The sequence below is a fragment of the Artemia franciscana genome, chromosome 10 (genome assembly GCF_032884065.1).
Source record: "Artemia franciscana chromosome 10, ASM3288406v1, whole genome shotgun sequence".
Taxonomy (NCBI): domain Eukaryota; kingdom Metazoa; phylum Arthropoda; class Branchiopoda; order Anostraca; family Artemiidae; genus Artemia; species Artemia franciscana.
This window is the reverse complement of record NC_088872.1, coordinates 35950338-35966998: the sequence shown is the minus strand read 5'-3', so window position 1 is coordinate 35966998 and position 16661 is coordinate 35950338. Positions and strand designations below refer to the sequence as shown.

Genomic DNA, 16661 nt, shown 5'->3' with positions numbered 1-16661 from the left:
TGAGGGTTGGTGATTAACTGACTAGCCGTGGAAAATACCCTCTCAGAAGGGACACTAGATGCTGGCGAAGCATGTCCTGCATTGACTACTTAAACTTCGTCGTGTGTGTGTGGTTCCCACAAACTTGCTTGATTCTGTCGTGGCAGAATCACAGGGACTGTCACGCCACTTGCATCTACTGATACAAATTCAGCAGCGAGCAAGGCCAATCCATCTCTCTTTCTATTTTGCTTTCAACTTCGAGAAGATCGTCAAAAGAGATTTACATTTTCTTAAAAATACGGATCATGGTATGTGGCAATGATGACGGGTGTGACCTGACCAAGGCTTATAAACCTAGAAGCAATTCTATCCAGCAACATTTTAGAGTCCACCCTCACTAAACGTAGTTTGAGAGCAGACTAGTAACTTGTTGTTGAAGTTATGTATGCTACGTATCAGTATGTATGAGTCATTGGATTGAACACGCTATTCTTCTTTTTCTTGCCCGTTTGTGACACAAATTTTCTATGCTAGATCTTTTCTGTTGGGTACTCACCGGTAGATAGCAGAAAAAGCTGAACATAGTCAAAAATTTCCAAACACCGTTTTCGATATCGGTAATTTGGTCAGATATGTCGATATCGAATATCGCCCAAAGCTAGCTGCCTCAGAATATTCAGTCGACACCTACTTAGCCCTTTTCGGGGCAAAATTGTGGTTTTGTACCATAAGATGGAAGAAAACGTCACTTTGCCGTAGCACAATCTTTTTGACTGCTTAAAAGGAGCACTTCTAATTCCTGTTTGAATAAGCTGTCTCTCGATTATCTATTAGGGCCTAGGGCCTACTGCTGATTCGATGCAATCACCCCTGAAAAAAATAACAACAAATAAACATGCACACATGAAATTCTTCTAAAAAAAAATATACTCTACATTTTCGCGGCAGGTTATCTAATATACTGAATTTTATGGTGTAATTTTTGCCAAAATCACTAGCCCTGTTGGGAGTGAAGTTTTATGTATTTGGATTCCTCATAAAAAGTTGATTCTTTTGATATATACACTTATGTAAAAACTTCTATTTTCAGAGTTTCAGTTACTATTGACCCAGGTCGTTACATACCTACAGTTCGTTACCATGAGCTATTTTGCGAGCTTCCCTAAGCTATAGCTCCACAATTCAGTAACTGCAACTCAATTTTTTCCTCCTCAATAGATTTTTAGTGCCAAAATTAAATAAAACAGTGACTATTTTATGAACAATAGCCGTATTAATGCTAAACAAAGTTTTTTAATTAATAACAAGGAATTTGTTCACTTTATTACTGAGCTCGGTATTTGTCGGTTATTGGAAACACACCCAAAAAGTTAAGTTAGTTTAATCCTAATGAAAAATAACAAAACAAGATGATAAAACGATATTTTGGAAGCAAAATTATGAAAACCTAACCCAACCTAACGTAACCTAACCCCCACCCCTAATGTCCAAATATTTAGCCCAAATTATACAAGTCCAATGCATTTTGTCTAAGTTCAATGCATTGTATCATCCATTACTTGTTTTTGTATTTATGAAACCGGTTTTCTGAGATGTAACCCAAGCATAATTCTTGAATGTGTTTCCAGTAACTGACAAGTACCCTAAACTCTCCCAATGTTCCTAAATAAATATCACATTCGTTTTTAACATTCTTATTTAGTTATAAGAGCAAACCCTATAATGAACATGTTGGACCGTTAACCACCATTATAAACAAGTAGGCTACTGCATTTTAGGTGTAGTTATCGCATATTAGATGCACACATAAATATATTGATTCTTCTGGAGTACATCATTATCATCGTGATTTATGAGCAGAACAATGGTTCTAAGTAAGCTTATATATTAAGTGAGTTTTAAAATACAAAAGATAATTGTCGGTTTTTGAAAAAAAATTATTTTATAAAAGGAAGTTTAATTTTTCGAATTAGGAGCCCTATTCTCTGAGAGATTCAAAAGACATATTTTGCATTATATTGATAATTCATAGTCTCATTTATTAAGGATTTAAAAAAAAATTTCTTCCAAAAATTCGAATATCTTTGTATCTTAAAAACATGTCTCTCGGCCAACCATCTAGGGCTAAACGGAAAGCAGGTCGTCCTCGTCTCAGGTGGGAGTATGTGATAAAGAAATATTTGAAGGAAATGAGAACTTTCCGGGAGGGTTTAAAGAGGGAGGCTTTGAATAGATTGGGATGGAGGAAGTGTGCGTAGCTGTGTTGGCCTCAGGCGGCTTGGTGCCGCGGTGAGTTGTTTGTAGTAGTAGTAGTAGTAGTTAAAAAATAAGAACCATCCTCAAAAAGAGCCCCGAAAAGATCTCATCAATATGTGCATGTTTCTATAAACTTACATGCATTAATACCAAATTTCTGCTTCGACTATTTTTCAGCTAATCATGACCGTAATAAATCGCTTTGGAGCCACTCTAGTGAAGAGAGATGTAATAAAAAAAAACAAGTTTTTTCAATTGAAAGTGAGAAGCAATGTTAAAACTCAAAACGAACAGAACTATACTGTAGTTAAAGAGGTAGCCCCCTCCTCAATGCCTTAGGCCTACTATTCACGTTAAAGTCTTTAGCACTTTAAAAAAAGCTTCCTATTCTAATTAAACGGCCCTTGTATTTAGGAGTAATTCTTAAAAAAAGTGGGTCAAACAGTTAAACTTCTGCGGAAAGAGAAAGGTATTAAGTAGGGGGGAAACTTCTTCCCATTGGAAATAATTTCTGTTCGTTTGAGCTTTAATGTTGCTCCTTACTTTCAGCTGAAAAACTTTTTTTTTATTTGATTTCTGATCGTTTTCAAATAATGCCGGTAGATATAGCTCACCATAACATACTTTCATTTGAAAAAAAATACTTTCAATGATAATCGTTTTTCCAATCACTCCGGAAACATACTCTTCTGTAGAAATTTTTCTCAGAAATCCAAACCCACTGAATATTCTCCCTGAACGTGTCCACATGCAAAAATGAGTTGGTAAAGAGAAAGTAAGACAAATAGAAGTAATTTCGTATAGGAATTCTGTCAAATCCGCCCAGTTTTAAATTTCCCCTGGAAATTGTCCTCCCCACGGAAGTTTCTTCCCATGGAAACCAAACCCAAGCACAAAATACCCCTCCCCCGAAAATTTATGTACACTTCCCATTAAAAAACTATTCGCGAACAATGGACAAATTTCATAACTTATAGTCCTTTCTCCTCGGGCTATGGGGGTCTTGTTACCCCAAAAGGCATAGTTAATGGATTTTTCAAGTATGCTGAACAAAATAGCTGTCTCAAAATTTCGATCGGATGACTTTGGGGGAGAAGGGACATGGGAGGGGGGTAGTTACCCTCCAATCTTTTTGGTCACTTAAAAAGGGCTCTAGAACTTTCAATTTCCACTCGAATGCACCCTCTCCGAATCTAATAGGACCATTAGTTCAATACAATCACCCCTAGGGAAGAAAAGAACAACAAATAAACAAGCAGCCGAGGTCTTTCTTCTGGCAAAGAAAAATCTAATATTTTTGTATATATGAGCTTGAAACTTCTACTATAGGATTTCCTGATACGCTAAATCATATGGTTTAATTTTCATAAGATTCCTTGACTTTTTAAGGACTATTTCCCCATTTTCAAAATCAGACAAACTTTTCTCAGGTTCATAGCTTTTAATGAGTAAACTAAACTTGACAATTCTTAGGTATTTGAAATCAGCATAACAAGCCGATACTTTTAATGGATTTATTGATGTCTAAATTCCCTTCTTTAGAGTTTCGGTTAGGCCTGCTATTGAGCAGAGCCGCTCCTTACTTACATTTCGTTACCACGAACAGTTTGATATCAAAAGGAACCCAAGAGTTAAGCCAATATAGAAAATAAAAAATGTGGCTCAATGCTCACAATCTGGATTCAATGTTGATTTGAAATGAACAGAATCTTATTATTCGCATGATGAAAGCAAACGTTTACAAAGTTATAAGAAAAACTGGATCAAAACAACAACTAAGAAAACAACTTGAAACACAAAGAAAACAACTTTGTAATTCAGGATTTAAATTTTAAACAGGAATATCAAGCTTTCCTTAATTTCCCATTCCTTCCGCTTTTCTTATGTTTTATATTGGCGTAATCCTGTTAGTTTCTTCTGAGATTTTGCGTAGTCATGTCTGGCTGATTCGATAAAAAAAAAAAAAATATCTTGGGTAATCTTATGAAGTCTTCAAGGCGAACAATGGAGAAAAATTTAAAATAGGATGTAGTGTATTCCTTGTTGTGGTTTTAATGTGCCGATCATCTGGCAGAAGAAATGTCATAATTCTAGAGGAATGTATGCGCTTGAGTACGAAGAACGTGGTTAACCACATCGCTGTATGAACTTAGTTTAACTGCCTTTTAAAAATCTACTGATGAATAACCAAATTCTTATTTATCTAAGTCATCCTCAAAGACATAGGTATTAGATTTTTCGACTTTGCTAAACAAAATGACTATGTCAACCTTTTAATCGGGCGGTTATAAGGAAAAAATGAGCGTGGAAGGGGGGCTAGCTGTCCTCCAATATTTTTGGTCACTTAAAAAGGGCACCAGAACTTTTATTTTCCGATCAAATGAGCTCTCTCCCCATCTTATGCGATCGCTGGTTCGATATGATTACCCCGGGGGAAAAAACAAACAAATAGACACGCATCCGTGATCTTTCTTCTGGCAGAAAATGTAAAATTTCACAGGTTCTCTGGTATGCTGAATCTGATGGAGGGATTTTAATTAAAATCATCTGATATTTTTGGGGGTGTTTCTCCCTTTTTCAAAATTGGGCAACTTTTCTTAGGCTCGTAACTTTTTATGGGTACCATTAAATTTGATGAAGTTTACATATTTTGAATAAGGATCAAAATTCGATTCTTTTGGTATATCAATTGTTATCAAGCCTCTGTTTGTTAGAGTTTCAGCTACTGTTCAGTTCGTCACCACGAACTGTTTGATTTTACTATTGTCAGTTAGTATTTTGTCATATAAATTTTAAGCCATTTTTCGACTACTACTGGGTGTTCAGTTACTTCCAAATTTATCAGTATATACGCTTCCGAAGTCAGTGCTAAAGTATAGCATCAAAATTGCCCCCTATTGTATACTCCCCCCTTGTATAAATGAAAAAAAATAAACGTTTGACTGGGCAAAGCAGAAATTATAAAACAAACACTATTGCACAAGATAGCGCTTGCGGCACTATTAGACTTGATAGCGCTGCGGCAAGAACACTTGCCTGTGGTGATTGTAACTTAGGTGCGAATATTAAAACAAATTTTAGTCTCAGAGAAGACTAACAATTGAAAATATACATACATACAAAACATACATACAAAAATATGTATAAATATGTATATAAATATGTATGTATACATACATACAAAAATTAAAAGAACTTGTTGGACTTAACGGGCTAAAAAGTAGAAATTTTTCTCGAGAATCTATAAATATAAGTGAAAACAAGAGGCACAAAACGAATTGGGTACTTGATCACTTTCTTTTCCACCAATTTTTTCCATCTAGGACTTTATTAAGCAGCTTGTGGTAACGAACTGTAAGTAAGGAGCGAGACGGCTCAATAGTAACCGAAACTCTAAACACAGAATTTTGAAATCAATAGATGTATCGATAGAATTGGCTTGTTATGCTGATTCCAAATACATAAGATTCATTAAGTTTAGTGTTACCCATCAAAAGCTATGTGCCTGAGAAAATTTGCCTGATTTTCGAAAAAGGTGAGAAACACCCTCTAAAAGCCAATTGATCTTAATGAAGATTAAATAAAAAAAACAAGTTTTATTTAACTGAAAGTAAGGAGCGACATTAAAACTTAAAACGACCAGAAATTACTTCGTATATGAAAGAGGCTGCTTCCTCATCAACGCCCCGCTCTTTACGCTAAAGTTTGACTCTTTCTCTCAATTCTTCTTTTTAAAACAGTAAAAAGCTTTAGCGTAAAGAGCGGGGCGTTGATGAGGAAGCAGCCCCTTTCATATACGAAGTAATTTCTGGTCGTTTTAAGTTTTAATGTCGCTCCTTACTTTCAGTTAAAAAAACTTGTTTTTTTTTATTTAATTTCTGGACGTTTTTGAATCAATGCATGTTTTGATTTTGGCTCTCCGCAGAGGAATAATTAAAACAAAATTTGCATTTTTTTTTTTTTGGCTAAATGGCTTTCTCATAATTTTGATCGAATGATTTTGAGAAAAAAAGAGCGGGGGAGGAAGCCTAGTTGCCCTCCGGTTTTTTGGTTAATTAAAAAGGCAACTAGAATTTTTGATTTTTTACGAATACTTTTATTAGTAAAAGATTTACGTAACTTATAAATTAGCTTAAGTAAAGAACTTTTGTATTCTCATATTTTTATTACATATATGAGGGGGTTCCCCCCTCGTCAGATCCTCGCTCTTTACATTAAAGCTTAAATTTTGTCCCAATTCATTAAGAATGACCCCAGAATAACAAAAGCTGTAGAATAAATAGTTGAAATTACTGAAAATACTTTAGCGTAAAGAGCGAGGTATTAGGAGGAGGTGAGCCCCTCAAATGGGTAATAATTTCTGTTTGTTTTAAGTTTTAATGCTGCTCCTTACTTCCAGCTGAAAGAACTTTTTCATATTTATTTTTTCATTTTTTTTTAAATAATGCTAGTAAATCCTGCGCTCCCTTCATGGAGATTTTCTTCCACCATGACAAACTATCGATGGAAAGTTCCCCCAGCATATCCCCCTCTTCTCAACCCCTCCCCCAACCAGAAAAATCCTCCTGAAAACGCCTGTACACTTCCCAATAACCATTACTATATGTAAGCACTGGTCAAAGTTTGTAACTTGTTGCCCCTCCCACGGGGACTGTGGGGGAGTAAGTCGTCCCCAAAGACATAGTTATAAAGTTTTTTGACTACGTTGAATAAAATGGCTATCTCAGAATTTTGATTTGTTGATTTTGGTAAAATAATTAGCTTGGGAGGGGGCCTAGGTGCCCTCCAATTTTTTTGGTCACTTAAAAAGGGCACTAGAACTTTTCATTTCCGTTAAAATGAGCCCTCTTGCAACATTCTAGGACAACTGGGTCGATACGATCACTCCTGGGAAAAAGAAAAAAAACAAACAAAAAAACAAATAAACACGCATCCGTGATCTGCCTTCTGGCAAAAAATACAAAATTCCACATTTTTGTAGATAGGAGCTTGAAACTTCTACAGTAGGGTTCTCTGATACGGTGAATCTGATGGTGTGATTTTCGTAAAGATTCTATGACTTCTAGGGGGCGTTTCCTCCTATTTTCTAAAATAACGCAAATTTTCTCAGGCTCGTAACTTTTGATGGGTAAGACTAAACTTGACTTATATATTTTAAAACTTATAAAATTTTAAACTTATATATTTAAAATCAGCATTAAAATGCGATTCTTTTGATGTATGTATTGGCATCAAAATTCTATTTTTTAGAGTTTTGGTTACTATTGAGCCGAGTCGCTCCTTACTACAGTTCGTTACCACGAACTGTTTGATCCCGTCGTCAGGTTAGGTGTATCTGAGAACTTTACTGTAGAGGTTTCAAGCTCCCATCTTCAAAAATATGGAATTCTGTATTTCTTGGCAAAAGAAAGATCATGTATACGTGTTTTTTTTATTTTGGTTTGTTTGTTTGTTTTCCCCAGGGGTGACCGCAACGAACAAATAGTCCTAGAATATCGGGAAAGGGCTTATTTGAACGGAACTAAAAAGTTCCATTGCCCTTTTGAAGTGACCAAAAAGATGGGAGGGTATCTAGCCCCCCTTCCACCCCTCTTTTCCCTCAAAGTCGTCTGATCAAAATTTTGTAATATCAATTTGGTTCAGCATATATAGTTGCAAGGCCCAATAACTATGCATTCGGAGATAACTTGACCCTCCCCCCCAGATGACCCTGCGGAAAGGTCTTTAAGTTATAAAATTTGCCCATTGTTTACGTATAGTATTTGTTATTGGGAAATATGCATACATTTTTTGAGTGGGGCGGGGTGGTGAAATTTCTGCTCTGGGGATTTTCCACGGGTAAAATATTTCAGGGGGAGTGAACTATCCATGAGAAATTTTACACTGGGGGTTTTGCCAGAATTTCTATACGAATCTCTTCTTATTAGTCTTCTCTTTGCCGACTCAATTTGACATCTGGAGATGTTAAAGGGAATTCTCCGGGGGGGGGGGAACCTTACCGGTTTGGGGTTATATAGTATATCTTTCCGTAGGAAGGGGGTTTTTCACGGGATAAATTTACCATACGAGATAAACTCTCCAGAGGGAATTTTCTGCGAGAGCAAATTTCTACTAGGGTGCGGATTATTTACGGGAAAACGGAGGAGGGGATTTTCGGCATGATTTTAAAAATAATTTTCAAATAAAAGTCTTTTAAATGAAAGTGCGCTAAGAAAGAATTTCAGCGAGAATGGAACTGTCTGAGAGGAATTTTCTAGGTCGGGGGGTATTTTACGTGGGAATAGTTTTCCATAGAGGGAATATCCGTTGGGAGGAGGAATTTTCCGTGGAAAGGAAGCCGAATTTCCCGGCATTATTTAAAAACGACCAGAAATTAAATATATAAAAAAGTATTTTTTCAGCTGAAAGTAAGGAGCAACATGAAAACACAGGAGAAACACAAAGTATTGCTTACATGAGGAAGGCTACCCCCTCTTCAATACCTCGCTCTTTATGCTAAAATTGTAATTTTATGTCCCAATTCTTTAAGGAAAACTCCTGAAACTCACCGGCCGCTTAATTGGAATAGTAAGCTTTTTTGAATGTTCTAAAAAAAAAATTTCCTACAGAGTGAGGTATTGAGGAGAGGGTAGCCCCCCTCATGTAAGGAGTAATTTCTGTTTGTTTTAAGTTTTGACGTTGCTCCTTACTTTCAGTTGAAAAAAAAGTTTCATATTCCTTCTCTTTTTCACATATTTGCATAGATTTTTGAGAAAAAAGTTCTACTATTAGTCAATTTTGAATTAGTGTTCAATTTTCTTTTTTGGGGAGGGGGGTGTATTAAATCTTCTGCTATTATTTTTATGGGTATATCCACTTATCTATAGGAACCTACAAGCCACAAGTGAATAAAATAATTAATAATAGCGAACCAGAAAGTAGAATAAACATTGAAAATAAAAACTAGCTTTTGGATTCTTATTGACTTGATTTTGAGCGGTCAAATAGAAGCTTTATTTTATTTTTGTTTTTGTATGACCAAATGTAAAATAGAGATTGACAGGAAAAGAAGAGGAACTTCCACACGTCAAAACAAAGAATGTAAAAAATATGTAAAACATATAATATGTAAAAAAAATATTAAAAAGATATAAAAATGAATAAATAAAACCAATAAGTGTCTTCTATATACATTAAGAAGAAGTTTCTACATTTTTGGGGAAACATCTGAAATAAGACATATTACTCACGTTTATTAATCGAGCTTACAGTTTTGTTAGAATTAAAGAACGTTTTTTTTCAACAACAGCAAAAAAAGACATGCGACAAACAGGACCAGAGAATGTTGGAAATAAATTTTGAATCTTTGAGGATCATGTTCTTTTTCTTATCTAAATGCAAGTTGACTCCCAAAGAAAGCAAACATGAATTTTTCTATATTCTTTTCTGAGCATCTAAGCCATGATTAACATTTTCATGGAGATATTTTTTCGATCTACCTTCCATGACGAAAAAGGATAGAAAAATGAATTTGTTTATTGGCGTTTTTTAAGGGAAATAATCAACGAAAACAGAATATGAAACTGTTTAGACTTAGTTTCAGAAAATACGTGAGGAAACAAGAAAAGTATAAAAATAAAATATGTACAAAAAAATAGATTAAACTAAGGTAAATTTATTAATCCCGGGCATCAACTTTGAAGTACTTGAAATACAAGTTATTCAATCACCAAAATGAAAATATAAGGTGTTTGGAAAGTCTTATACTGCTTAAAAGATTTGTTTATATCCACCGTTTGCAACACGGATGTTTAAACTGGTGCCAAATTGTTTCAAAACTTGTCCAGTTGTCTTATTGTAGGTTAGGAAAATATGGATGGCAGAATAGTAATTTCCCCCGGGGATTGGTGGCTAGGAATCAATAGATATGTCACATAAAACTTTCGTAACATGGCAAAATTTTGGTCCTCAGTGTCGGCTGCATTTTGGTATCCGTCTTTCAACATTGTCATGGACCACTAACAATTAAATCACCACCTACCTCCAAAGCGATACTTCTGTCGGAGGTCCTAGTCGATTTGCAAAATATCTTGGCTTTTCCAACAGGAATTTAGGGACTCCAGGTTTATTTGAAATTATTCTGTATATGAAAGGGGCTTTTTCTCTTCAAGGCCCCACTCTTTACGCTAAAGTTTAACTCTTTCTCTTAACTCTACCTCTTAAAACAGTAAAAACCTTTAGCGTAAAGAGCGGGGTGTTGAAGAGGAAAAGCCCCTTTCATATACGGAGTAATTTCATATAAGGAAGTATGCGCATATTGCCTTTTCGTCAGTTGTACATCCCCCTCATCATTCCCTGAAAGTTTCCACTTAATATTCTTAAGCCATTCATAAAATTAAAAATCTTTATTTCGATCTGAATGTCTCTATTTCTCATGATATCAGAAAAAAAACGTTATAACCGAGATTACCGAAAAAAATGAATTTAATTCAAACAAGATGCCTGCAGCATACTGATATGCTGCAGTATTGAACTAGCTCTCAAAGGGATTACACCTGTTTGAACTTTTGAATTGTTTGAACTTGATTCCTTAGCCATGAATTAACTCAGTGACTACAGAAATAGCGCAATCTGATGCTGGAATTTATCACACAATCAGATTTTTGGCGTTTTGAATTGAGAAAATCAGATACGATAGCCAAGTGTGGTGTGTTGAGAAAATTGGATATAATTTGCCTGCGCGTTAATTACACTTTTTAGTGTCCAGAAGGATTAGCAGTTGGGCCGACCTCGCACAGTTTGGACTGATTATTCACTTTCATACATTAGTGAGGCTCGGCCCTCACGGAAAGATAAGTTTCTTTCACTTTATAATCTTTCATTTACTAGGCATGAATCCTGCGAATATTAAAATCGGTGATTTATTCCTAGCCAAATTTGTGGGCTATCCCCTCTGGCCAATCCGAATCCGAGTTAATGACGACGAATACCGGAGACTGCAAATTTGCTGTTTTTTGCTACGGCAAAAAAGGGGCTGTTCCCTCTTCAACGCCCTGCTCTTTGCGCTAAAGTTTGACTCTTTCTCTCAACTCTAATTTTTAAAACAGTAAAAACTTTAGCGTAAAGAGCAGGGCGTTGAAGAGGGAACAGCCCCTTTCATATACGCGGTAATTTCTGTTTGTTTTAAGTTTTAATGTTGCTCCTTACTTTTAGTTAAAAAATCTTGTTCTTTTTATGTAATGTGCTCAACAGATTTATCGATATTTAAACGTTTGAATTGAACTGAAAAGAACGTTTGAGGTTTTTTTGTTGAGTTTTATCTTTCTTTGTTGTTTGTGGTCATGGCTGGCCAGTTCGGCTGAAGAACTTTCATTTGAATTGAATATCTGGAAATCACAAGATTAAAAAAAAATTAATTAGAAATCTATCACAGCTTGAAACCCTGAGAATTTAAATCACCAATCTATACATATCAAATACAAAAATAGCAAACACATAATTATTTGTTTTTTTAAGGAGTATTTTCACTCATATACTCAGTTTGAACCAAATATCTACTGCATCTTTATTAGAGCTTATATTTTTCTGACGATTTTGATGTTTATTCAAATATTTTAGAATGAAAAGTAGAGGAAGTACTAAAGAAGAGCTCTAAAAAGACAGGACTCTAGACTGACAGGACTAGCCATTATAAAGATTCACCTAAATATTGAGGTAGGCATCGGCCGTGTTATAAATAGATATGGTGGGAGTGGAAATAGAGAAATAGACTTTTTCTTATAAAATTATGAATTCTGTAATTTAAGCGAGATATATCGTGGAAAGATATCCTACGTTGTTATAAAAAGTAAAATTTTGATTAGTAATTTTTGAGATCTCGCCAAAGTTGACTCGGTTTGTTAAAACACTATTTTTTTAAAAGTGATTAGTTAATGCTTTATTGCCTATACTTAAAACGCTCATTTTAAATTCTTCCAAGTATTTCCATGTCTTTGTTCTATTTTTCTTGTTATATTCCTAAAAGAACTAGCAATTAATGTTTAATATATCTTTTACGAACATACAAATTTCCTACTCTTCTTTACTATCATAGTTACTAAATGATGCCACAAAGTTAGGAGACATAGTTAGGCACTCACAAAGAGTGCATGACCTTGAAAGATGGTTCAAGACCATATATATATATATTTTTTTTACAGTAAAAAGCGTAGCTCACTCGCTATAGTGGTCAGAAGTGCAAAGGCAAATATCATGCAAAAAATATTAAATATCATTTTTTTATAGATGGTGATCAGTTTTTTATTTTTCTTATGGCGGGATTATTTTTATAACTTACTATTTTTTGTATCAATATTTTTATACCATTTTAATTTCAATAGATTTATCAGAACTACAACCCCTCACCAGATTTTACATTAAATTTACGACCATTTCCACTACCTACCTGCGACGCATAATTGTTGAGGTTCTCTTTAAATTGCGGGTATTTCTTTGTTCGTAAGTTTATCCAGGCAACCTATTATATACCTCCCCTAAAGAAAATCCTGGATCCACCCCTGTCCTCCCTCTTAGAGGTTGCTTGTACCCTGATCACCAAAAGACACCGATAAAGTGGTAGGTACTACTTCCTTGAAAATTTGATTGGGATCGGATAATCTCTTCTCGTTGATGTGCACATTATAAGATTATGTAAATATCGTCAGTAATCATAGCATTGTGAATACGACCGGGCAGATAGGGGGTGTACTATTGGAACTACAATCCCCTCAAGACGGTATTACGTACACTTGGGTCTTACGTAATACTATAGTGCGCTTGTAACTTTTTACTACACCTTCATCTTACGTACTAGGCTTTGTTTTCTTCAGGATTTCATTGTTGTTACATAATAGAGGTAGTTTACTTTCGGTTGTTACATAATAGGACTTGTTAGAATCCGCCAGTTTGACGGGGGAGCGTACGTAAAACGGAATGTTTACTTATGTTGAGGGTGATTCAACATTGTGTGACTTGATAGATTTATCGGGAATCAGGCAATTTCGCATGACATGCTAGATCTCAAGGTCAGCTAGTGAAGCGGGGGGGGGGGGCTACGCAATATAGGATGTTTACTTATGCTTAGGGTGATCCAATCTTGCGTGACATGGTAGATCTATTGGGAAGGATGTAATCCTGCATGACATGCTAGACTTTAGGTCCCGTGGGGAATCCACGTATGTAACTAAGCATGGAACACACGTAGGGATTATGTAATTACGGCACACATGTGGGTTTTAGGTAATGGCGTTACTCTGTGAAATGAATAAAGTCACGAAAGATTGCATCACCTTTAAAATAAGTAAACATAAGTAATCTATTACGTAGGCTCCCCTTTCTGACTAACGAACTCTAACAACTCCTATTACGTAACAACCAAAAGTAGACACACCCTATTATGCAACAAACGAATAAATCCTGAAGAGAACAAACCTTATTACCTCCCTTACAGGTTTACTATACCACTATAAGGAAACTATATAATCGCGTAAGACCCAGGCATGTATAATAGCGTATTCAGGGGATAGCAGTTCCAATAGTATACCCTGTATCTGCCTGGTTGCATCCACAATGCTGTCACTACCATTGTCACCTTCCCCATCTGTAAGTTGGGCCATAGTCGCTCTATTTCGATCGATTTTCGGAGTCAAGCTTTGTATGCACATAAAATATGAAAAAAAACGAGTAAAAAGAAAAAAATTTGAGATCGAACTTTGCAGTACTATTTCCTAGAAATCAAGGAAAGATACTGAATTTTGACCTTATGCTGTTGAATAGATAATTTCATGTTCTAAACAGGTCTGATAATTCCCAAGCAGTGTACTTTAAAAGGTAGGAAACCTGGTGTAATTTGAAGAGGAACAAACCATATTTTGGCAATTCCTTTTATAGTTAGAATGGTGATGGCAATTGCTTCTCAATCTCCATACTCCATCTTCAGTCAATCGCCAGTGAGAAAAGTGGCTGAAGCTGTTTAAGTCTGTAGTGTAAAAAAAAATATTCATAAAATTATGAGAATTGTAGACTCTTAGACTTCTAGAGACCTGGTCAGGTCATTTAGCAGAGGAAAGTTTTAGATAGTTCATTGGGAGTTACCGCTTAAAATCAAGATTGTTCTGTCATGGCATGCCTTCGATAAGTTTCTTTCCTATTTATTAATCATCAGGCCCTGCACTGAATGCAGGGCCTCATAATGTTTTTATGATGTATTTAGGAATAACTTCTAAATTTTATCAGTGCTATGAAGCCTTGCAGAAAACAATACATTGTTTCTTTTACATAAGGGGTATTGTCAAGCTCTGTGTCCAGGAGTTTTTTTTTTTTTTTTTTTTGTTGCTGTTGAAGCCCCAGTTAATTAGCAAGATATACCTTTAGAACAGCCCTAATAGATGGCAACTGGCTTATTTGCAAAATTATTTTTCAGAAACGTGGTCTTAAAGAACACACCCGTTCAAAACTGGCCTGAAAAAATAGTCATTCTACGAGAATTCAAAACTAGGAGCAAGAAAAAAAGGGAAATATTCTCTGGCAGTTAAGAAAATTTAAACAAAATCAAATGCTGTACTTAAATATATTTATAAAGTCAGATGACCAAAAGTCATTTCCCATGCTGTCTTTTTTGATTTTGTGAGATTCAAAATGCAGAAATGGACCTACGGTTTAAATAATGTTAGAATAACTTTTTTGTGAAATGCAGAAAAACATTTGGAGATCACAGGCAATTCTACCCGTTTCTTCTTATAATTTAAAAATTCTGTGAAAAGACCGACAAAGGGAAAGGTAACGAAATAAGCAACCTTGATTATTCAAAACCGAAGGCTTCTAGCCCAAAATATAGGAAAAATTGAACTTTGTCATATTTAAACAGTCTGTGAATACTTTTTCTTGCGGCGGGCGGGATTGAACCAGTAAACCTCTGATCAAGAGCTACGGCCTGATCCACTGCAGACGTCATAAGGTTTTAGCCAATAACTGATTTATCAAAGAATCGGCTGACATACTTTTGATAGAAGTGATCAACCTTGTTGATCAAAGTAATACTTTGATCAACCATCAGCCTAATGGTTGATGTGCACCACATTTGAGTTATGTAGCTATGTATGCAAATATGTAGCTAATGGTTGATGTGCACCACATTTGAGTTATGTAGCTATGTATGCAAATATGTAGCTATTGGTAAAGGCGGTCGCAAAATATATTTTTCAAAGTCTAGTTTTTAACAAGAGACAGCATGACGTCATAGCTGCTGCTCAATTTTTGGCTGCTCAATTGTTATCATATCACATTTCAGCACTGATTTAATTTCTTCAAAATCCTGTGGAGGGGTGGAATTGGAGCCTATTTCCTACACCAAGCGAGAATGAGAGTTAAAACTGGAAAATGAGCCATATAGTACCATTAAGGAAAAGATATACTAAAGAAAACTGACCCATTTTTATCGATGCTTGAATTATGCAGGCTTATCTTAGTTTTGACAAGAGGTGGGAGCAACCCCCTGCTCCATAGCGAATCAGGTGTTTTGATTTGGTTTAAATAAATAAATTCGCTAAAGATAACTCGCCTATGATTAAGTTTTAAAATTAGGATTCGGTTACCAACATGAAAAAAGAAAAAAGAACTACGGCAGGGTAAATAATAATTTTCATTGGAACGACTACACAATTGTTTTCTCCACCTTCTCCATGAACAGGTGCTGCTTTTTACGGGAGGTAGTCAAAGGTCCTTTTTATGTTAATTATATATCGTATAAATAAATCCTCATCCCTTACGACCTGGTTCCTTAAATAAAACATTTGGCTGTAATTTTTTTGCTTTGCTTAGCGCAAAATTTACAGAAATAGGGCAACATTGTTACCCTAAAATAGCCCAAACAACATATTTTTTGATTCTGTATATTTTTTTTTCTACATAGTTTGTTGCAGGAGAATTGATACTTTCCCCTAAAACTAAACCGATTACGATCTTTACCCTAGCTGAACGTTTTTATTTTTTTTAGGATCCCATCTGTACGTATTAGCAGAGGGTGAACTCGAAGTTGAACAGAATGGCGTCAAGTTGAGAAGTATGGGCCCTGGAAAGGCTTTCGGTGAACTAGCTATCCTATATAATTGTACAAGGACAGCGTCCGTGAAAGGTAAACAACTTTGATAATATTTAACGGAGAGAAAGAGAAATTTTGAATTTGAAAATATCTGATAAGCATGGTTTTATATTGAACGGACACGCTCAATATATATAAATATATATAAATATATATAAATATATATATATATATATATATATATATATATATATATATATATATATATATATATATATATATATATATATATATCTATATATATAAAAATAAGTTGTCTGTCTGTGGATGTGTGGATGTGTCAGGTGACGTCACCTGAAAAAACTGG

At 35.2% G+C, this 16661-nt stretch overlaps 1 protein-coding gene across 1 annotated transcript in view; it reads left to right on the top strand.

Annotated features, from left to right (window-relative positions):
* Window positions 1-16661, top strand: part of LOC136032145 (cGMP-dependent protein kinase, isozyme 1-like) — a 134025-nt gene that overhangs the window by 9096 nt on the left and 108268 nt on the right. The window contains exon 3 of the mRNA XM_065712318.1: window positions 16250-16387. Within this exon, the coding sequence (XP_065568390.1) occupies window positions 16250-16387 (138 nt within the window). The remainder of the gene's footprint in view (window positions 1-16249; window positions 16388-16661) is intronic.